Source organism: Rhamphochromis sp. 'chilingali' (genome assembly GCF_963969265.1).
Source record: "Rhamphochromis sp. 'chilingali' genome assembly, chromosome: 3".
Lineage (NCBI taxonomy): Eukaryota > Metazoa > Chordata > Actinopteri > Cichliformes > Cichlidae > Rhamphochromis > Rhamphochromis sp. 'chilingali'.
Genome location: NC_137931.1, coordinates 5,668,957 through 5,692,680, shown reverse-complemented (window position 1 = coordinate 5,692,680; position 23,724 = coordinate 5,668,957). Strand labels below are relative to the sequence as shown.

At 40.1% G+C, this 23,724-nt stretch overlaps 2 protein-coding genes across 4 annotated transcripts in view; one reads left to right on the top strand and one right to left on the bottom strand.

Annotated features, from left to right (window-relative positions):
• Positions 1-9,471, top strand: part of LOC308393625 (protein FAM184A-like) — a 79,864-nt gene extending 70,393 nt beyond the window's left edge. For 2 of the 3 annotated variants that reach the window (XM_080877549.1, XM_080877548.1), the window contains exon 24: positions 2,030-9,471. In XM_080877549.1, coding sequence (XP_080733675.1) covers positions 2,030-2,144 — 115 coding nt within the window. In that variant the 3' untranslated portion in view covers positions 2,145-9,471. The remainder of the gene's footprint in view (positions 1-2,029) is intronic. The other variant, XM_080877550.1, reaches the window with a different exon arrangement.
• Positions 9,472-10,579: 1,108 nt separating this feature from the next.
• On the bottom strand, positions 10,580-18,579 carry pln2 (phospholamban 2). The gene is made up of 2 exons (XM_080877847.1): positions 18,474-18,579; positions 10,580-12,488 (listed from the first exon to the last, which is right to left on the bottom strand). Exon 2 carries the CDS (start codon positions 12,340-12,342, stop codon positions 12,181-12,183), a length of 162 nt encoding a protein of 53 aa, XP_080733973.1. The 5' UTR covers positions 12,343-12,488; positions 18,474-18,579; the 3' UTR covers positions 10,580-12,180.
• Between the last annotated feature and the right edge of the window lie 5,145 nt (positions 18,580-23,724).

Genomic DNA, 23,724 nt, shown 5'->3' with positions numbered 1-23,724 from the left:
AAAATATTTTACAAAAAGATGAGAACCAACCCGGAGACAGTGCACTTACAAATCAGTCTCAGTGGGACTTTAAACTGGGAGTGAAGCAAAGAGGCAAACAAATGATTGCTTTGAAAGCTTTGCAGCAACTTGCAAATGTAAAACTTGAAAGAGAAAGAAATAAGAAATAGTTTTGGGCTTTGTTCTCTCCACAGAAGGCAGTGGACAAACAAATGAAGGAGTTCTGTTTGCTGCGGCCGTTGATTAGAAATCATTGGGAGGTCTGAGGCTCGAGGGTATAAACTGCAGCTGAACCGCAGACTTTGTTTGAAAGTTCTCCAACTTTTTCCCATCTCGTAATCGAGCTGCAGTTTAGTTTAAAGCTGAAGTCTGTCATGTTTTTGTGTTGTTTTTTTACTTTACTGCTTCTTTTGTGCTCGTATTGTGCAATCTTGCTATATCTAAACAGTTACCAATCATTGCCACCACCCGTTATGCCATGGATCCTTAAAAGGAGCAGCCAACTATAACAAAAACTGTTTTTGTTCATTTAAAGTGTCCCAAGCTTTATGCAACATGTCCAAACTTCCACTGACCTGTGCACTGATTGCAGGCTCAGGAATAGCATGGAAACTGAAGCACCTGAGTAATATACATATGTGTCCGTACATTTACATCTACAGTGATTTACATTTGGCAGTAACCACTCTGCTCTGGGACTCCATTCTTCTGCTAACACATTCAAGGAAAGCATGGTGACTGTATCAGAGGGGTGGAGGTGGGTTGCAAAGTATCTTCCACAAAATCTGCAGAATAAGCAATAAAAAAACTTACAGGCAAGACAATAAATAAACCGATATTAACTATTTGTCAGTATGTCAGTATTTGCATTTGTAATGGCTTATAAATGTTCAAAAATAAAGAGACAGGAGAAAAAGTCTTTACCATAGTAAGAGTGTTGACATTAAAAGGTTTGTCCACTAGAGGGCAATCTGCAGGTAATCAGAGCACACTTGGGAGAGAATAAACAAGTAAATAAATAACCACTCAAACATTAAGGAAATCTGTTCGCATATTGTATGCCTGAAAGAAAATATCGGCTGATATGTCGGAATATCAGATTTTTTAAATCGCGAGTATTGATATTGATCTTAAAAATCCAATATTGCAGTTATGTTAGTTAAATGGTAAATGGTAAATGGCCTGTATTTATATAGCGCCTTACTAGTCCCTAAGGACCCCAAAGCGCTTTACATATCCAGTCATCCACCCATTCACACACTGGTGATGGCAAGCTACATTGTAGCCACAGCCACCCTGGGGCGCACTGACAGAGGCGAGGCTGCCGGACACTGGCGCCACCGGGCCCTCTGACCACCACCAGTAGGCAACGGGTGAAGTGTCTTGCCCAAGGACACAACGACCGAGACTGTCCAAGCCAGGGCTCGAACCGGCAACCTTCCGATTACAAGACGAACTCCCAACTCTTGAGCCACGATTGCCCCAGTTTCCAGAGGGAAGGGGGTCAGCATTGCTACCTGATAGCAAAAAGGTCCTATTGCTTCTCTTTTAGACTTATTTTGTGAATGAGCATCCCACCTCATCATGGTACACTGGTGGCATGTCCAATTCAGGATGTAGAAAAAGGATTTGGTGATTTGAAGTTTGCGTTATTTATAATTTTAGGTTTGGTGTTTTAGTCCCAAGCTCTCCTTTGTGCATGTGTCCTTAAATGTGGGCAGTCTAAGTCTATGTCCATGCTGGATTTTGGACATTACACCACCACTTCTTCACTTGTATGACATCGAGTAGGAGCACTCACTGGATCTCCCCCATTATGCTCTGACAGTGGCTGCTGCCAACGATCACAACAAACAAGGCAATCACTATTATTTTCTGTTCTGTGAAGCTCCCGAGCTTGTCAGCTAAAAATCTGTGACCATCTGATTGCATACATCTGTAAGCCTGTGAATTCCTGACAGAGCATTTCTCTGTCCTCGAGCTTCTGCCTCCTCATTATTCTAACAGATGTTTTTCTTCCCTCCCTCAGCCTTCCTGAAGCCAACTCTGCGACACCATCGGACCCTGCGCGGATGAATCCAGGAAAAAGCAAAGAATACGTCACAAAAGAAGAGGAGCTGTACGCCCAATACTTCACTTTCTGACTCGCTAAATCCCAACTGTGTCAAAAAAAGGAAGTAATGGGACAGAGAGCTAAAGTTGGACAGCGATCAAACTGCAGGTTTTCACAGTCATTTGGGCGACATGAATATGAGACGTCCTCTCCTCATTGCAGCACTCCCATCTGTCGTGTGCATTGCTGAGTGAATTTAACCTTAGGGCTTCCATACGTGGTGAGCACGATGAGCAGTGTGGCTTATCAGTGCTTCATCATGAAAGTGTGCATGGCAGAAAGAGGTGACATGAAACATTAGTATACAATGATTTGTCTTTTACATTTATGCCATCTGCTATTCTGCAAAAGTGGCCATTTGTATGAGCTCTCATGCTACCCAATGTGAAGAAAATTACAAGTTAGAAAGAATTAATGTCCTCTGAATTTAAATTTAATAATTTATATTACACTGAAGTTTAAATGCGTGGCATGCTCTGCAGAGATTTCCCAAAGGGAGTAGCATGTTTATTGATGGCGAAGCTGGTGCTTTTAATGATTCCATCTCATTCTTTTAAGATTTACCGGTTGCCAAGCGATGTGAAAATGTATCCTGTTGTATTTAAAATCTACAAATCAATATGAAGACTCTGATTAATAATGAGAGTAACTCTACACGGTGCTTTTTTGAACACCGTTCTTAGGGCTGCAGTTAATTACATTTTAATCTTGATCACAATTTTGGCTCCTAACAGCTAAAATGTATCACCTGCAAATCAAGTGCTCACTGAATCACTGCCTGCATGTGCCAATCACAGCTTCCTGGATTGTTCCTGGATGTAACCTGGACGAGTAACAACAAAACATGAACTACACAGACCAGATGTCAATATAAAATTCAAATGTCCGGCATGCTTTAAGCGGATCATCGTTATCATTATTTGGAAACACTTCAGATTTTTGGTTTTAATTGCTACAAAGCGACACAGCTAACTAACACTAGTGTACAGAATGCAGTAGTTTGTCATGACCCTACAGATGAATCATTAAATCATTAACTCCTTAATGCAAATCCAGAGCACATTTTAATGACCACTAAATCACTGTGACTTTTACTTTCAACAATATATTAAAACTAGAGATGGACCGATCCGATATTACGTATCGGTCCGATACTGACCTAAATTACTGGATCGGATATCGGAGGGAAATAAAAAATGTAATCCGATACGAAGTATCACAAAATCACCTCACAAAACGCGCTACTTGGCGTAACCCAGCTTGTCGCATGGGAGTAGTATGTGTCACGTGACAGAGCGGCTGTTGTCTGCGAGACCTGTCGGCGGTCTGTTGGCGCATTTGGAGCCTCGGTACATGCTTCCTAACTGCAGCATTTGATCTCAGAGAAAACTATTCCAGAAAAGTAAGTGTGTAAGTTCATCCCTGAATGTTTGCAGAGTATTTCCACGTTAAGCTTAACAACTGATATAGTGAGCCACAGCTGGACTGGCCATTGGAGTTCCATATTGAGGTGAAAAGGCAGCGATTTGTCCGGTACTTCAGCTAGAATTAAAAAAATAGACACAAAGCTGGAGTTATTCTGTCTTTGCTCCACAGTTGCATCTACTTCTCTCATTCGCTCCCCTTCCCTCTCCTGTTATTACTTCAAACATGAAACTGATCATGATCAGCTGATCGGCTTTTCTGTCGCAAGTCCCGTCTTTCTTATTTGTTTATCGCCCACTTTGTGCCAGAAAGAGGAGACCAGCGGGTAAACAACAGCAGCACGTTTAAGCGTGATAAGCTGTTGTTAGAATGTATTTAATATTAATTTCTAGTATCAGCTGATGTTTGCTGGAGCCACAGCTGTAAAGCTGCTGGTCATGATATTGGTTTGGTTATGTGGTGAGAGGGAAACATGAAGATGAAACCAGGAGATGTCCTTACTGAATCATCAGAGCTGAACAGGTGATGGAGAAACAGGTTTACCTTTTAGGTGACATGAATGAGTTGAAGTTATGAACTGTTTCTGAGAGACAAATAACACCAGGATCCTTTTCTATGTAGCTGACAGCTGGTAACTGTGCAGGGGCGGGTCTAGCAAAGTTTTGTCAGGGGCCAGGTTGGGCATTAACAGGGAAAAGGGGGGCACAAGGAAATACTTTTCTTTGTTATGTCATATATTCCTTTTTCAAAATTTTTACAGTTCAGTAAGTTATTTTTTTTAAAACGTTTAAGCAGGATTTTAAACATAAATCACTTAGTTATGTTTAAAAACTTTGAATAAATAATTATCTGAATCTTACAACCAAAGTGGTCATCTGATTAAATGTATAGAAATACATTATTGTATATAGTAACTATTAAGTCTAATATACATCCTAGTAAGCTATAGTACTTTTTCCTTTGGGAAGGTACCATCTGTGCAGTCTGCAATTCTGTTGAAGAAAGATGTTGAATCTATTTAATTATTGTAGAAAAATAATTGATTTCTGTGCATTTGCTTTACACGTGCATTAAAGTTGATTATGTCGATTAAGCATCATGAGGTGGAGGGCGAGGGGTGGTTCCCTAATATTTTTGCTGGGAGTTGGCAACCCTATTAGTTAGGTTGCTTAATATTTCCACTAAGTACTCTTTAAAATACCAGAATAGGGAGGATGGTGTAGGTTTAAATTTATTAGATTGATCAGTGTTGCTGAACTATAAAATGTTTTGGGTGGAGTGTATTTTTTGCATACAGGTATAACTGAATAACTTCAGTCTCTTGTTTTTTTAAAACTTGAGTATGAACTTCTACAAAATGCAGCAAGATATTTATAAAAAAAAAAGTTTTATTGATTACAAAATACACTATATCGGATTCATGTCGGTATCGGCAGATATCCAAATTTATGATATCGGAATCGTTATCGGACATTAAAAAGTGGTATCGTGCCATCTCTAATTAAAACACACCTTTCACCTTTTGGTCACATCAAAATAAAACAGATGTGACGGTCAACACAAAAGTTTTCAGACATTTTTCATGGTGCATGTTGGAGGTTTATTTTTTCATTTCCAAAAACATAATTTGTTTATCACAATTCAGTGGGCTACATAGTGGAAACAAAAGTATCCATTCTATCACGCTAGTATCAATAGCGGGGTTGGTATCAATACTATCGATGTTTGATGATCCACCCTACCAAAATCAAATCTTTAAAATTAAAAAAGCATTTTAATGTTGGATTCAGTGGGCATTGACTTGATTTTGGAGCCAGCCCCAAGTGGCCATTTGGGGGACTGCTATTTTTACAATTTGGGGAGCTGCTTTGTTATTATTCAGCAGTCTAACTCAATGGGTTTTTTTTCCAACAAATATGATGAAATAACTTAACTGTAATAATCCTTAAATGTTCTGAACCCTTACCGATTTCAAACATTCAGAAAGTTTAGATAAACACTTGGTCTATATAAAATTATCATTTGAGCTCATGTAAATGTTCACGGTGTTGCAGGTACAATTGGTGCGTTAAACAAAGTTTGTCTTCACAGCTCATTAATGTGTCTTACAATTTGTTGTCTGACTAGAAGTGCTTTCAGAGTTCGGACAGGACAAAGTGATAATGCCTTGATACTTGCCTTTAGTCTTTAATACTGTAGGTCCATCTGTTGTATAAATATGCATTTGTCATTCAGACGTGATCTTGAGGGGATTGGCCTTGCTGTTCATTCAAGTTGTGTTTTTGGCATCTGCAGTATGATAAACTGGAGTGCGCCACAATAACGACACCAGCAAAAAGAAAAAGACTAACTTTAGCTTGCTGTCCCAACACTTTGACCGTGTACATACAATAAATGTTTGAAAGTCCTTTTCAGATCTCTGAGCTATCTGAGGGGTGCTTGATTTACCACTTCAGACGCCTCAACAGTCTCAGGAGGGGAAACATCAAGGTAAAGTGAATCAAGCACCCCTTATCTTTTTATTATTCAAGTATTTATATTGTAATAAGCTACTGTTTTTCTACGGTCTGTTTGTGACAATGGTAGCCCTGAGACGTTCAGAGGAAGAGTTCTGTCAGCGACACGCAGACATTGGTTGACTCCTAGAAACTTTTTTAATGCCAAGGAGTGTTTAGTTCATTACCAGCTAGGAGTTTGTGTCAGTGGCACAACTCTTGTTGCTGCACGTCTCTGCCTGCAGAGCAGACCGTAGAGCATGTGAAAACAGGAACACTATCATAATGCTGCTGTTGCTCACTTGAAATCTTTTCTTTGGTGTACTGTCTTGTTTTTTTGTTTCGTTTTTTTTTTTTTTTTACTTGACTTGAAAGTTTACATAGTTCCTTGTGATGAAGTCCATTCAGTAATCTGTACAGTTTCCAAACTGCATGGTCGTCATCAGCCTGAAAGAGGCTCTATTTGTTACTTCTTAAAAAGCGGATGGAGACAGTAATCTGAAGAGCTTACTTCCTCTCACAGTGACACCGCCGGGTTCCACCTAACCACAGAGACACGTTTCAGCTCAGTGTGATCGATGATCGATGCTCGTCTTCCATAACAGGCTCGACTGAGGCTGCAGGTTTCAGGAAGTGTTTGGTCTTTCACCGTTTGAATTCATTGTTTAGTTGATGTAGGACGGGGGCAGATGAAAGGAAAAATCAACACCGAGTGTCATAATAGAACAATCTGTTGTGTGTGTAAAACTTATATATATTAATTCCATTTTAAAGTCTTTGCATATATTTGAAAGAAAGATTTAAGCAAAGGTTTATATTAACTTTGCTTTTGACTGGAAACTCCCAGTTTAAGATTATCTGTACCTCTGGGACTCACTTATTGACTTGTTTTGTCTTGCATCTCATGTGTTTGTTGGGTTTTTTTTCTGAGCCTGGCACAATAATTTCCAAGATTGTCATTCCCATCTCCTGGCTGGGGTTTCTGAGCTGGGCACACATTTAGTTTCAGTTAATTATGAACGCAGTCTGGACTGACTGTACAAGAAGAGAACAGGCATGACCCATGATAAATCATTGCGTTCATATTAAGATTTTTTTTTAAAATAATTATAATATTAGTGTCACCAGCGATCAGTCCTATCAGGGACGCAGAGGCCTTGTATTTACTTAAAACATCACTCCTATCTAAATTTACCCCAACTGCAGATTGTGGAAGCAGTCTATAATACCCTCAGTTTTTTAGTATGTGTGTGTAAGGTGTAAAAACTTTCATTTGTCAACAAAGCTTCTATAATGTGTGACATGTTGTGGAAAACTCATATTGTGAGAGTAGATGTTTGCAATCTGTCCATGAGGAGAAAGGTCCTCGATTATTAGTTCTCGCTGTCTCTCGAAGACCAGAATTGGCTCCAGAAGGTCTCATGTTTCTGCTCTCAGTGAAGCAACTACCAAGCATAAACAAGAAAAGCAATAATCAGTAATCAGCTCTTTTTTTGCGTGATATATATGTGTGTATCCATTTTCCTTTGCTCGTAACCATCATTCTGTTTTTGAATGTCCTTTAAGATCACACTACCCTTGATATCTGCAGATGCTCAGAGTTCAGGTGTAGTTAGTGGATCATTCATAAGAAACACTCAGTGTTCTTTCATTCTGCTCACTTAGGTGTATTTACCAAGCGTGACTGAAAGCAAGCTCGCAATTACAGCCTGGTCTATATCAATCTTCTCGTTTGATTGAAGCTAATATGACAGACAGGCTGTCTCATTAAAGTGAAGAGTTAAACACTTCCTGAAACCAGATTGAGACATGGTTGTCTGTATTTGTGGCATATGGGAAGGATGGCAAAAATGAGCCATTACATAAAGGAATGTGACAGAAAGTACTGCAGAGCATTCTGTGGCTGACCCTGATTCATTTTCATCAGGTTGAGAAAATAGATTTCTATAAACAGAGAACTGATCAAATGAGAAGTTTGGCGGTGGCGGCATAGTGTCCAACTGTCCCATATGACAAGAATGCAGCGTCATGACACCGAGGCTTTAGTTACGCCGAATGTCATCATTAATTACACTAAAAGGTCCCACTGTAAATACTGACCCATGACAAACCCCAGCAACGGACCAATACGTGAACGTAAACTGGCCATATCCTTCCTGGGATCCTGGCCACGGTACACCGAACCACAGCTGGTTCGTTCCTCCATGCACACTGTGAAGATTTATTCAGATAACTCTGCTTTGAAATCTCCATCCAACAATGCAGAAGCCTTCTGTTTCTTCTTAGAGCTAAGTTCTAATACATTTTCCTCACAATCACATCTGATTTTACTGCCTCTCCTTTCATTTTGCTTGAGCTCACAGCTCTTTCACTCTTTCAGTGCACACTTTAGTTGCATTGTTAACCCCAGCTGCAACCAAGAGGCACACCTTGGGGGACTGTCCTGATAGTTAGAAGATCGTTCCAGCACTTAGAGGCGTTTCACTCTCCAATCAGTTTTAAATTATTATACTATGGTTTAAAATCATAGAGAGACTTGAAAAATGCTCAAGAGAGGTAGCCGGTGGCTTGAAGCAGCTGTTGAGGAAGTAGTCAAAGATTTAATTCTTAGAAAATGATTTTCCTCATCAAGAGGAATTTTTCTGTTTGTTGCACAATTTATTTTTTTTAAATTGTTTTCTGAGCACTTTACGGACTTTTTGTCCATGTTTGTTTGAAAGTTGAGACGTGGAGATCGTTCAGCAGTTTCACCAGGTCCATTAAGTGGTATTTCTGGAGTTCTCAGATGTTCATATAGACGAATCCAGAACTAAATGGACATTATGGTGAGACTGATTAATTTTAATGAATGAACATATGGTACGGTCCTTTAAGTTTGACGTTATTTAGTGGTTTGACATAACCTAAAGGGATTATTTATTTATTTATTGCTGTTTTGTTTTTAGATTCAACATTATGTCCGTGTATTTGGTTTTGTCATTAAATGTACTATTTGTTTTGTACATTTTTTGTATATGCTTATATATTACTTTACTGAGTTGATACTTTAATTTGTTCTTACATGTCCTGCCTCTTCCATTACACATTTTCTTGGCTAATATAAGATATTGTCTTTAAAATTTTAGCTTTTCAAAATGAATTGGGATTCCTTGGTAATATCAAGCAGCCATTGGAGACCCATAGAAACTGCAGAATCTGCAGAGAAATTGAAGTAAGTCTGACATCGGTCCAGTTACAGGTAAATACAACAAATGTGTTGCACTTTGTAACAACTGAATTAAAAAGTAAATTAATGTCTCCCCTGTAATCTGTCACCTAATGATGTCTGTCTTGTCATTCTTTTGGAAGTAAAAAATATATACCAGTAATAACAATAACAATATTTATTTATATTTATATTAATTTCTGTTGTATGTTACAAAACAGTAAAATTATGATTGTGAGATAAAAAGCTGTTGTTGTGCAATTCTTATAAGATTTGTGTTGAATCTACATCTAAATATTAATGGTACTTTTTTGTACTCTGCACATATCTGAACTTGCAGTATTTGAGGATTTTGAAATACACAATTGGATATTACAGATATTTGTCTTTTCTGTTTCTATAAAAAAGAAAAAGTAATTTAGATCTTTTTACTTTTGTAAGCCACCAAATGAGGAACTTACTTTGGCTAGCTGCTAGCATGCACTGTATGCTAGGTTAGAAAAAGTTGGGGACAACTGCTCTTTACTTTTTTACTTATATAAACATGTCTTTTTATATTTGTTTAAGACTGCAAAGCATTTTTCAGTTGTTATTTAACCTACATATGTAGATTTTTAAATGTCAACACTTTTTTCAGAGTCTTTTTCAGTGGCCATGACAAAAGCTAGCAGATTTTGTTGCTAACACTATGCTCAAAACAATTGTTCGGCATATGGTGTTCAGATTTATTGTTTTTTTGATTGACACTACAAGTAACTATGATCCAGTTAAGACAACAACTGGTGAAACAACTAAGAGAAAACTGGTCGAAGGAGATTTTCAGAAGGCTTTTTCACCCAGGTATTTTTCAACATTACTGAAATTATTACGGAAATTATCCATCTATAAACATTAATATGCATATTCTCAATATGTTTTGGGGCTTAAAAATCAAACATTTCTTCAGACTTGCAGACTGTTTTTCACAATAATAATAATAATAATAATGAATAATGTAATGAGTGTTTTTAAGCATTACTGATAAATCAATGCATTTTTTCAATTTCTGAGTATTTGCTAAATAGAACATCTATAATAAATGAGTAAATGAAACAACATTTAAATTTTTTTTAAATAGAATTCAATTCACATCTGGGTAAATAGTCCCTTGGCTGTGGGTGGCAGTGGAGATTTCTCTATGTTCTGGTGATCGCAGGTCAAGAGAAAACAAGCTCTTGGATGTAGGCAGGCGTTCAAAGAGCTGTAAAACCAAAACAGTATGCACATGGACTCTACGGACAGATAAACACAAAGGATTTCACTTAAGTCAGACGCTACTTTTAATTGTTTTGACATGCAGTTTATTTGGTGTTCCACAGTTTAAAAATCAGGTGGAAGTTTTTCTAACGTACATACAAGACAACAAAAAACAACTAATTCATACTCACCTATGTGCATCTCATTTTTTTTAAACATTTTTAGTCATAGTACGTTTCAAAAGCAATGACATGATTTTATAATTAGGTATTTTATTCCAGCGCTGAAAACAAACAGAGTCTAGCTGCAGTAAAGAAAGTGGCACTACGTGTAATCACACCATGCAAAGTGAGCTTTCTTTCACAACTGATAGTGTATAGACTGCATGTACCTGTAAAGCAAACCTTTCACTGTCACTTTCAGGCTGTGCTTCACACACGCTCGTTAAAGGTCTGCAGTACTTAGAAACGTTCCTAAGTATCATATCAAGTATGTTTATATATGTTAATTAAGAGTAAGTAACGCACTGAATAAAATGGCAGACATGCTGCACCTTTGGGAGTGAGCTGACTGGCTCAGCATTATTAGTTCAGACAGTGATAACAGAGCTTCATTTTATAAATAATGCCATGTATATTTAAGATATGTGTCAAATTTCTCAGCAGAATTGATGAAAAACAGGGTAAAAATAATTTTACATTTAAAATGATCCACCATGTCTTTTGTGATTTAACCACTGGGCGGCGCCAGAGGTTGAAATTTCAATAGAATTCCAAATTTTTTAATTTTTTCATCTTCTTCTCTTCTGAAGACGTCCTCAGTGAAGAAATCTGAGTGTCAGTGATAGTGAAACCAGTAGGTTTACATTGTTAGGCGAAAGCAGGTTTAGCAGCGTATGTAAGTGAATTGTAGCCTCCATGATTGGGTCTATGCCCATCTGTTGTAACTGTGGACCAATAAAGAGGGGCAACAACTCAACTACTCAACGGACATCACACATGGCAGCTTTTCTAGGGCAGCAACATTACATTTTGAGGCTCATCTCAGACTTTCTCCCTGCTACCTTTTGCTAAACTTGTGTTGCTGAAAGCTTCTTTTTTTTTAAAACAATAAGCAGTTTCAGGAAACCTCAGCGAAACCTCAGTGTTTTCCTGGTTTCTGTCAGCGGCACACCAAGAAAGACGTGAAAACGCTCATGGAAAAAAAACATTTCCAGCCTGTTTATCTTTCTGCTGGGGGGTTTGGGTTGGGCGGGGGTTTACAGGAAGTAAAGGGGGGCAGGCTTGTGGGAAATAGAAGTCAAACATTGGTGATGTATTGATATTTCAGCATCGCTGCACTTACTCGTGCTTATGCGTGCATGGCGGGAGTCGCTGTCCTCTGCAAGCGAGCACAGTGTGAATCTGAATGAGCAGCAGGAAGAGGTGAAGGTTACAAACTGCTGGAGTCGGGTCACTTTTGATCGTTCCCTTGAGACACAAACAGCGCAGCTGATTCCCGATCAGCTCCCACATCACCCTTGAGCTTTGCTGTGAGTTGAGAGTTTGGCCAATGCCTCTGTGATCCTTCCCTGCGCCTTGCTGGTAAACGGGGTTAAGCTGATACATGCCAATTATATTATTGCTTCATATCTTTTTTAAAAAATAGATCTGCATGTATCAGTGAAACCCTCATCTTTGCCCAAACTCTCTCTCTGCACGTGTCTCTCAGCTGCTCAGCAGGACGATGATGTAGATGAGAAGCAGGCAGATGAGGATGAGGGTGAAGTTGACGAACAGCTCCTGCAGGTTCCTCTTGGCCTGCGGGTTCACCTCGATCTGAGACGCTCGGCGAATGGCCGATTTGGTCATGTGCTGAACGCGCTCCATGGAGGCCGGTTACAGTTTGATCCGCTCGATTGGGAGGCGAGGGAGTTCAGGTCAGGCTGCTGGGGCCTGTTGTTGTAGAGATGGGGGGGAGGTGTTGATCTGGAGATGAGCTCGGGTCAGATGGCAGTCACTTTATCTTCTCCTTTCTAGTGGCGAAATAAAAAAAGACTGTTAAACACACATGAAAAATGGGATTTCAGAATCACCCCAGGCCCTCGTCCCCTCATGTGACCTTTCCATATCAGCACTACAGAGTGTGATGATAAGACGGTTGCTCAAGAGGCGCCAGCTGAGGCCTGATGATGTGTTAAGCTGGAGTGTAGTCTGAGTGGCGGCAAGACAACTGTCATGACCACAGTCCTGGGACATGTTTGCAAAGAGGGAGGAGGAAACAAAAGAAGTTTTTCATGACTTTATAATATGTTTTGTCCTCCCTCTGTCATTACATCCCTATCAGCTGGGGGTCGTAGATTGTAAGCAGAGTGCGTAAGCAGGAAATAAAAGCACATCACACAGTGCAGCTGCAGGCTCTCGACACTGGCTTAAATCCCCCTTTGTCATCTGATCTGTGACTTTCCCCAGATCAGAGGCACCGTGACAAGGTCACCGTGCTCTCGCATTAGAGGCTCCTGCACACAGCGAAAAAAAAGAAAAGAAAAATCTTCCCACTTGTGCATCGGCTGTGCCAAGTTCTTTTCTATTTTTAACAAGATTAAAATCCACGCAGGCGCACCCCTGCTGGGTACATTGTACATTACATCCCACATTACAAAAAGAGGCTCAGCTTTTAATACCATCCGGCCATACAAACTCCGTCCCAAACTCCACCAACTGGGACTTAACTCCTCTCTGTGCAACTGGATTGTGGACTTCCTCACTAACCGTAGACAGAGTGTCAGAGTGGGTAAGAACACCTCTTCCACCCTTGTGGTCAACACCGGTGCCCCTCAGGGGTGTGTTCTGAGCCCTCTGCTATACACTCTCTTCACCCATGACTGTATTTCCTCCTGCGCGTCCAATCTCATTGTTAAGTTTGCAGATGACACTACAGTGCTCGGACTTATATCCAACAATGATGAGACAAACTATAGGACAGAGGTGCAACAACTAGAGTCATGGTGCCACGACAATAACTTGGTCTTAAACACCAAAAAGACCAAGGAGATCATTGTAGATTTCCGGAAGAGGGGCCATAACAACCATCTGCCTCTCTTCATTGGCAGTGAGGCGGTGGAGAGGGTGAGCAGTTTTAAATTCTTGGGGGTAACTGTGACCGAGGACCTGTCCTGGGGCAACCATATCACCTCAGTTGTACGGAAGGCCCAACAGCGCCTCTACTACCTGAGGAGACTGCGGAGTGCACACATTCCCAGATCTCTGATGTTGAACTTCTACAACTGTGCCATCAGCAGCGTTCTGACGTATGGATTTCTAGTGTGGTTCCCCAGCTGCACCAAGGCCGATCAGCAAGCACTCCAGCGGGTGGTGAAAGAAGCTGACAGAATTATTGGAACAAGTCTGCCAGAGATCAGTAATATCTTCCCCACTCGCTGTCTGAGGAGGGTGCACAGTATCCTGCGGGACCAACATCACCCTGCGCGCCACCTTTTCCATCTGCTGCCCTCAGGGAGAAGGTACAGGTCTATACAGGCCAGAACATCCAGACTGGCCAACAGCCTGTATCCACAGGCTGTGAGGCTCCTGAACTCTCTGCCCCCCTCTCACGGACAATAACCATATCCAACTTCTTAATAGCAATGAACTGGTCTGCATTGGTGCATCATATCTTTATTCTCTTCCCCCTCCTGCCCCCCCCCCCCCTCTTTCTTAAATAGATAACTATCATATCTGATATCATATCTCACAGTACAATAATATTGAATGGGTTGCATTGTTGTATTTTGTCATGTTTCTCAGGTCTTTGTCTGAATTTCTACGAACATTATTGCTAAGGATTGTCTTATTGCATTGGAGTCACACTGGGTTAAATATGTACACTTGGGTTTTAAGGGGTATTTATTATTTTCTTCTTTTTTGGGGGTTGTATGGAAGCCCCAAACGCAATTTCATTGTTCTTGACAATGACAATAAATAAATAAATACTCAGCAATCTACACACAGCTTAGGAACCTGAGAGCTTTGCTGCTAGAAGGTGTAGGTGTTAGGGTGGTAATCCAGGAGTTTGGAGGTCCTCTGTGCAAAGTTTGAAGTTTATCCTCAGGGTGGCGCTAAAGGAAACGTGCCCCATACTGCATATATTATGACTTATGCTTATGATACTTGAATTGCACTTTCAAACTCTAATGTGCCATTTTTATTAAAAAAAAAAATCTTGTTTCCTTGTGTCTGTAAAAATAAAAATAAAAAGGCAGCCATGGCTATTTTTAATCATTTCACTTTTGTTCCTTCCACCCCCGTAATCTTCCTCTGAGTCACTCATTATCACTTCACATGTTGACATTTGAGCACACAGTTTCTCAAACCCCACGGGTTAACTCTCCAGCTCGCTTGCTTCAGACCTCACTGAAGTGGAGCGTAGAGTGGCTCTGGAAGAAGGAGGTTTGAGGGGTCTGATTTCTGGAGTGATCGACCGGTACACGGTCATGTCTTAGCTTTAGATGACCTGTGTGTGGAGGCGTACTGACAGAGTTCATTAATTCAGCGTATTAACCTGATTAAAGAGTACATATGGTGTTTAATCAACACAAGCAATCACTGTTACTCATAAATCCTTCAAAGTCTCTGTATGTCCTCGAGCAAATGCACCAAGAATGATCAGAAAGTAATCATGCTGAACTTTTCCTGTCATCTGTTTATGAGTTTTCTTCTTTTCTTCCACCTCACAGAAGCAGCCAGCGAAACTCCTCTTCCTATCAGTGTGAAGAGGTTTAACTACACATTGAACCCCTGACATATATAAACGAGGAGTGGTTTCAACAGTACGTCTCTTTATCTACGTGATAAAATAATGCTGCTGTAGTAAATGAAAGAAATCTGTCTGTGCTGAGTCTGTGCTTAGACAAATCTGGTCCTCAGGCCTTATCTTTGACACCCATGATTTAGAGCGTTTGCGTTCAGTCTGGACTTTTAAACTCATTAGATTCTAAATATTTTGCTCCACATAGAAGTAGCCTTTGACTTTATCAGCTGTGGAGCTTCAGGGTGGCCTGAAAGGGTCAGGCTGAAAGTCCTGTTTGGTTTGGGTAAACAGGTGGCGCTCTTTCAGCTCATTATTTGTGGTTAAGGGCTATTGTTTTGAGGTATTTTCTGTAAGCACAACACCTCAAAATGTTTTGTATTCATGCTGGTAAAACGTTGTATGGGTGTAGAGCGGGGTCATGTCGTCCACTGCGGTCTTTAAGGTCAACTCAAAGATTTATTGGTTGAAAATCAACAAAAAGCCTTAAAACTTACTGAAAACGTACTGATTCTTACAAGTCAACATATAAAAAGTACAGTATAAAGATTTAAAATGTCTTGTCACATTTGACCTCTGACCTCTTCTTCAAGGTCAGCAGATTGATCTGAAGGTCAAAGTGCTAATAATGCTAAATAGAACTGTGACAATGACAGAAAGCTTTCAGACTGACACAACTATGCTTTTTGAGTACAGTTGATACAGGTTATAAAATAACTCTTTAAATACACGTGCAATCCTCCTGAATAAGTATTATGTTTGGCGTTTCTTTTTTAAACCAAATAAACTTTTTTTTCACTTCGTATTTATCACTAAAAATGTCAATTTTTACTAAACAGTAAAATGAAATCTACACATCTCTGTGTATTTCCTCAGCTCCATCTAGTGGTCTGCAGACAAACTGCTTGGACTGAAGCAATCAAGAAAAATCTTTGCTTGTGCGTCTTCTGCACAGACAGTTTGTATTCTGGGCTTCCCTCTGACAGCAGCTCAAACTACACCTAAAGAAATTAATATTCATCCGCCCCGGTGTTTCCCTGCCCGGCTCTGTTCCTCTCAATCATCCTGTGCCCGAGGTCATGAGCCTTCCACTCATCTTTCTCTCCTCCGTGCCTCCTTTTCTCACTTTTTATATGAGAAATTGACATTTTTGTGCAGCTTGTAGTTTGATCTTTGAGGTGAAATTACATTCACTCTGTATGTCAGTCTGCACACCGCGTGTCTGATAACAAGCGAGCCAACGCTGCTCAGCTTCATCCTCGGCTGGTCAGCCAGGCTGTGCTTTTCTTTCTTGTGTCTAGAGTGCAAATAACCCTCATTTGCACTGCATGAAATTAATGAAAATGAAATGTTGACAGTAGATATAAAGCTTTCCTCTTTTTTGGTCCACATAGGCACACCTACACCCTGATGCAGTGCATTCATCTATTTTCTTATTTTCAGCAAACTCTTTCCTACTTTGCTTCTTAGCCTGTAGCCTGTGGAGAAGGCCCCAAAAAGTAAGCAGTAGATCATTTGGGTGATATTATTTTTCCTCCTGCAGTTTCAGTAAAGCAGGTTAGGAAATGAACCCAAGAAGAATCTATGTTTTCATTCTGCTGCTACTTTTAAAATGTATCTAATAGGCCTCATGCAAAAAACACAGTCCATTTAATCATTTGATTGTATTTACCGTGCAAAGCTCGAGGAGAAGCCTGTTTTTATTTTTAGATTATCACCGTTAAAGTGCAGATTGCTCCTCTGGGCTGCTGAAAGGACCGCATTGTCCTATAAACACAATCAGCTGTTGTTAGCTGTTCTTGCCAAGCATTAGATTTCTCCAGTGTGACCAACACAGAAGTGGAAAATAATGGTGCTGATGTTACTGGTAATAAAGTTTTTAGAGATGGAAATAGTTTATAAATAAACTGAAATTTTTCTCCTGTGAGTTTTGTCGCTGTGTGCCAGATCGCGCAGGTACACGCACGCCACTTTCTGCCCACTTTAGAGTCTAAAGTGACGCTAAAAATAAGTCATTAGCGATGCTTTTTGTCTTTGCAATCAATGTCAGCACTTGCAAGAGAGGTAGCTGGTTGGCATTTCCTCTTAGAAAATGATTGACAGCTGTGAAGTATGTAGGTTAGACAGATGCATAGGCTTACTGATGTTGACCTGCTACTCTAATTGGGTCATGGCTAGCTGCGCCCACTCTTTGATAGCAGCTGTTGGGAGCCAATACCTCACATAAATCACTTTAAATTTGGGGGCATATATATATATTACTCTAAAACATTAAATAGATATAGTGTCTGAATATAGGCGTAATTATAGGTCTATTAAAACAACAACATAATGTCAAAAAATTTAAGGACTTTATCATAAATATACATATGTAACAATATATACATGTGTAAAATTGCATTGTATAGCATGATATAAACATAGTTAGTTTCACAGTCTTAAATATAATTTATTTCTTTTTTACCAACTGTTTTTTGTATTTGTCACATGTCAGAAAGAAAATCTTACCACCCTCTTCTTTCTAGTGTTGCCTTTTTATGCGTAACTCGCTCCATGTACCGTATCTCCTTGAGAGGTCATTGTGAAGTAAAGATACATCTAAAAGTAGCTTAAAAATCTTCCTCTTATTATTTTTTAATGGAAAGGCATCTAGAAATAGAATAAGATTATCAAATGGAGCAAAAACAAAGAAAAAAGAAATACAGTGAATTCTCCTGGACCACACTGGGAAATATTGTATATCGTACTGTAGCATTAAGTATTATTAAGATAGAGTTGATTTGACTCCTGAGTGCTTTTAAATGAAATCATGTGTTTGAGATAGGAATGTAAGAAGCTGGGATGAGTGTTTATCCCTCTGGGAGTTTTAGCCCAGTCCCTGTTCCCCTGCTTCTTTCTACAAAGCTTTATTTACTGTAAGTGAGCAGTGACTTTATAAGAAGCAGTGATTCACATCGTGCTCCTTAATATCTTAACATCAAACATCTCCTGTAACCGTTTAACTTCTGCAAGTACAAATGTCCTTTATGTCCCCAACCAGTTAAGTACCTGACTCAAATAACTAATCTCAGCTACCAATAATAATACGTTTTAATGACTCTTCTTATCACAAGATCCACCCTACTGGGCTTTTATCCTGTCTGTATCATCATTTATCATCATCGACTCTCTGTCAGCCTTCCTAAGGAGCAGCTCAGAGGATGCTGGCTCTTACCTGTCAGATGAGAAGAGAGCTGGTTGGAGTTTGAGAGAGAAATGTCAGATATGCTGTCCTCTCCAAGGCTGTAAACACAGTGAGAGATGGAGAGGGAGGGAGGGAGGGGAGAAATAAAGGAGAGAGAGAGAGAAAGAGGCAGGACATCCCAGCAAAGATTTCAAGAGAGTGGGGATACCAAATTTGTATTAGGGCTTCTGAATTATACATGCAGCCACCGGCACGTACTGCTGCATTTCAGGGTTCAAGTTTGGGTGAGAGTTCTGAAAGCTGAGATTGTGAGGTCATTCCCTCGTTTAAAACAACTCAGTCATATACACAGACGTTACAGTATTTTTTGTTTCTGGCTCCGTAATAGATCCAGTATTACTGTTCATTTAAGAGTTTTCAGGGAAAGCATGGTAATGCTCTTAAGCTCTCTGGGCTGAATGGCTAACGTATTAGCCACACTCCTAGAGCAGATTTCTTTTCTGGGAAAATTTTTTGGGAAATGTGGAAGCCTGCTTTAGAAAGACACCAGTACTGATGCACTGTGCCCATCTGAGAAGAAAGAGATGCTTTATGTGTTACTGCCATGCCATTTTATCCTTTGTTTAATGCATTAATGACGTGGCTGCTGGGAGGGGCCAAACACGTCCCTGCGATCACTTGAAATCTGGCTTCCGATCAAATACCACACCTAGACCATCCCTATTGTCTTCATTATCCTGGCAGCCTGATATACACTTGGCACATGTGTTGTACTTTTGAACAGCTGATGACACCTCTAAATTTATAGTATACATTTGGCCATGACCACATCATTGAAGAGCCCGGGTATTGATCCTCCAGGACCTTGAAATTGTTGAAGCAGCCACGGGAAAGTTATTTCTCTTCTATTGCTTAACTCGCTAACTCTGTCTTTTGCAGCTGGTGGAGAACAAAAAACAGATTTGTTTGCCTGGATGTGAATTTAACGTGTCACAGTAATACTTGTGAAAGCTAGTCTGCTTATCAGATCCATTCATTTTGAAGCTATTTTAAATTTGTTAGCTGTGAAGTTGGGACTACCTGACATTATATGAATTTCATTAAAAAAAACTATTTTTATCATTTTGTGTATGTGTTTACGAAGTGTGTGAAGTCCTGGACAGCATCCTCCACTTTGGAGAAATCAGTCGAGACAAGGTTTCAAAAAGAAGTCTGTAAAAAGTAAAAATAACCCCCCTGCTGTGGCCCAGAAAGCATTGCATCTGCCTTATATGGGGAATCAGCATGTAAACAGGCTGTCAGTCACGTACTGGGAAGTCTGCTTTGTTGATGTTGCTGGTCTCTACTCCACACGGATACACACTTCAAACAGTCCAAGAACACGGGTAAGCAGATAGTTCTATCTTTTATGACAGCTGTATTTTTCCCAAACATGAAGTGGAACCTTGATCCTCCCTCTGGGAGACAGCGCCACTGTTTCAGGAACATTTGTAAATAGAAAATTAACATAATAATAAAATAATATTAGCCGAGAGTCAAAAGCACAGTCAGAACTGTTCGGATGAAGAAGAATTTGTTGTGCACAAAATCATAAGAAAAGGAAGTTTAGCAAGAAAACAGACTGAAATTAAATCTAAGGAGTAGTGGACGTGCTGTACTTGGGACATTATTTCCTGATACATTCTGAAATCCAAAATTAGCCATTTATCCTGGGACTAAATGTGTCCAGATGTTGTTGAATGTGCAGATTAAAAACAACAGATTGTTCTTAAGCCTGCTTGTCGTGAGTCATGCGGGGATAGTAACCTCTGAAAGTCTTTCGTTAGAACCATTTAACCTGCAGGACTGTCTGGAGGCACCTGTGACATCCTTTGCTACCTTGGATGAAAACTTTTGGTGACCCCGATTTCGTAACAGTGGAGAAAACTTGTCAAACAGTCAAAAATTATGACTGTCATCTCCAAAAGGCAGTCTGGGAAATATCAGGTGGAGAAACCGGCTGCGCTGACCGCAACGGTGACGGGAAATTTTCAGAAGAGCTGATTGTTTTTCAAAGCCAGTAGCCAGATGATAATGCACTGTCCAGCAGCTGTGGATAGATAAACAGGGCTGGTTGTCAAAACTATAATGGCACAAAGTAATATGGAAATCAATACATTCAATTTTCTTGGGTTATATTCGATCACCTGAATTTTAAAGGTGTCCAAACACTTGACAGACTATCACGTTTGGATAGCCTATAGCAGTAACGCTCATGAAATCAAGGACAGATGAATTAACCCCTGCCAGCAACACTAAAATTGAAGCCTAAAAGGTATTTTTTCCAATAACTATGTAGTTAGAGGAATGAGAGATACAGTGCAGATTGTCTTTTTAGAGTTGTTGAAGTTGCCATAAAGGTAGATTTCAAACTACTAACTAAAAATCTATCAGTAATTGCTCTAAAAAGTCAGTATTGATCTAGTCGACTGACCGACTTTGGCACATGTAGGACAAAAAAGAATTTGGTATCAAGCTGATGTATTAATGTGAAATATATTTGACATACGCTTGGTATAGACAGATTTTTGGCAGCAGAATATTACTGCTGATAATCTGCAGGCAGTGGTGAGGTGCCAGTAGCCGACTGAGGGTTAGAGCTCATCGTGTCTTTGTGTTTGTTTGATGCCAGGACTGAAGGGATAAATCTAAGTCTGGAATGCACAAATCAGTTGCAGCTCCAAGGTGCTCTTGAGCGAGGCTGTCGCACATCTGAGAAAGCTCTTCAGCTGTGGACAGATCCAGCTCCTGCTGCACTGGACAGCCTCCAGGTGTGGAAGTGTGGGAGTGGGAACACTCCTAAAACCGAGCCCACTGCTGTCACTGGAAGTCTAAAAATAACACTCTTGGCAAAAATAATCACTTCTCTCCTGTTATGTAAAGTCCTTTGAAAGTGATGATAAATATTTGCGTTTATCTGGTAGATTAAGTGTCTCTGCACTTAATTTTCATTGTCATCACGTTCTGTCTTGCCTTCATGAGCACACAGAGCCTTTATGTCCAGCTGAAAAGTAATTATAAAATCTCTTACGCTAGGAAAATAGTTTCCTCCTTTTTTTTTTTTTTAAATCCCTAGAGTGGTGCAGCTCTGCAGCCTTACATGGTGAAATACCAGACTGCTCTAACCCAAGACTAGCAAGACAGAAAGATTCAGAGGGAAAGAAACAACTTGACTCGAGATATTAAAACAGAAAACCCAGCAGGGCAGAGAAAACAGACAGAGCTGCTGCTGCTACCAGTCAGAATCAGAGATTTGCTCTTCAGAGACGCAAAAAGAAAATACTGCACTTAAAACTTTTTTTGTGGTTAAACCTGTAATGAACACACCTGGGCCTTTCTCTAGCAGTCTAAGGTTTTACACTCACTCAAAATTCTCGCTGCACACATACAAAGAAAATATATTTGAGTAGAAGCTTCTGTGTTCCCCAGAGGATGAGCTTCTTGTATTATAGATTTTTTTTCATAAACTGTATAATGAATTTTAATGCTCTGAAGGACACCCACAGGCCCTGAGTGTTGGATCTGAATGACAGCAGCTCAAAGACAACAACAACATATGCAAGTTTTGACACTTGGCAGCCATCTTGAAATGTAACCTGGCAATTAATTATGAGATATTTTGAAGCATTTTCCAAATTAACAACAGCATGTGTAGAATCCGTCAAGGGTCTAACACATAGAGACAGACAGACATTCACACTCACGTTTGCACCTTCCAGAGACTTCAGTGGAGGCGCTTGTGGTTAAACCTGTAATGAACACACTTGTCCTTGAGCAGATCTCATCACCACTGCAGTTATTTCTGTTACATTCTGCTAGCCACCAAAATCAAATAAAGGGCGACAGGTATGCCCATACCTTGCACTTAGGCAAAATACAGCCCACTGGTTGGAGCTATGGACTATTTTAATCCAGGCGAAGATCCCCTAAAAAAGGAAAAAACAAAACAAAACCCAACAATATCCAGAAGACAACAGAAAGTCAGTACCAGGCCTCAGTCACACAGGTAAGAGACTAATCCGAGACCCCCTGCTCAATATTTCCTGATTGTTTGATAAGAGAAATTGGTGATAAAGAGGTATTTAGTGGTGCCCTAAGAATCTCTTTGCAATTGCTTTAGTTGCTTGCAAATTGCTGCAGATTTGTCTGCAAACACTTGTCAACTATTCACAGTGGTAAAACTTTGAAAGTTGCAACTCAAACCAGAAACAGAGATTGTCTCTCTTCGGAGTACAAGTTGCGCTTTTTGATTAAAGTGTTGGTTTCTGTTGTAAAGCACAACATTTGCTTTCAAGGCTAACAGTCTCAATTTCTGGTTTGTCTCACACTTTTCATTGTTTCACTATCACTTGGCGTCTTCCCTGCAAACTTCGGGTACCCACAGCAATCTGCCGCTGATCAAAGTAATGAAAAAAGAGGTTTTAGGTCCAGCGGCTTCTTTGAAAATTTGCTACATTAACAATTAATGATTTCATATGATAATAGTCAGCAACCCCAAACCCCCACTGTCCAATGCACAAGTTTTACCTGCTGACCAGAGATTTCCAGGCAGTCTGAGACCAGTCCTCGGGTCAGTAAACCTAAACGGTAGTAACCAGACTGAAAAGCAATGCACATTTCGGTGCTTTTTTTCCCCCTGAGATGTCACACACTTTGAATTCTAGCCAATCATTTTACGTTTCCGAGGATAGTAGGCGGGTCCAGGTACGTACGTTCTTTTGGAGCACAGCTACAGATTAAAAATACCCAAGGCGAAGCGGTCAAAAGTCTGGCTGTACTTCACAGCAAAAGATGCAAACTCAGCAGCCTGCAACAAGTGCTTTAAGGTGATACTGTGCAAAGGAGGTAACTCCTCGAATCTGACGAAACGCCTGGCGACGCATAGCATTTTTTTAAAAGCCGAGAAATGTACCGTATCTGATAGCTTGCTGCAAGACCTCACACCGTGCCCATCTACTACGGGTGGGTTGCCTGTTATCGGACCCGGAGTTAGCAACATCCCCCAAGAACCCGAAGAGGAGAGTCCTGGCCCCTAGCCCTGCCAGTGTAGCAGAAATGAAGACGGATGATGATGGCAGCAGCCGTTCTTCTCTGCGTGAGTCGCTTAATGTTGTTCGTGTGTAATTTACTTTGAGTAGGCTAACCATGTTATTAAATTAAAGCCAAAAAGGCTAAAATGACCAAAGAAAAAGTGGAAAACAGCTAAACATGAGAGGGTTTAAGTTTGTGTTTTTTCCATTGT

Excerpts from the sequence above, each read along its gene's own strand:
- pln2 (XM_080877847.1), bottom strand. The coding sequence starts at position 12,342 with ATGGAGCGCGTTCAGCACATGACCAAATCGGCCATTCGCCGAGCGTCT.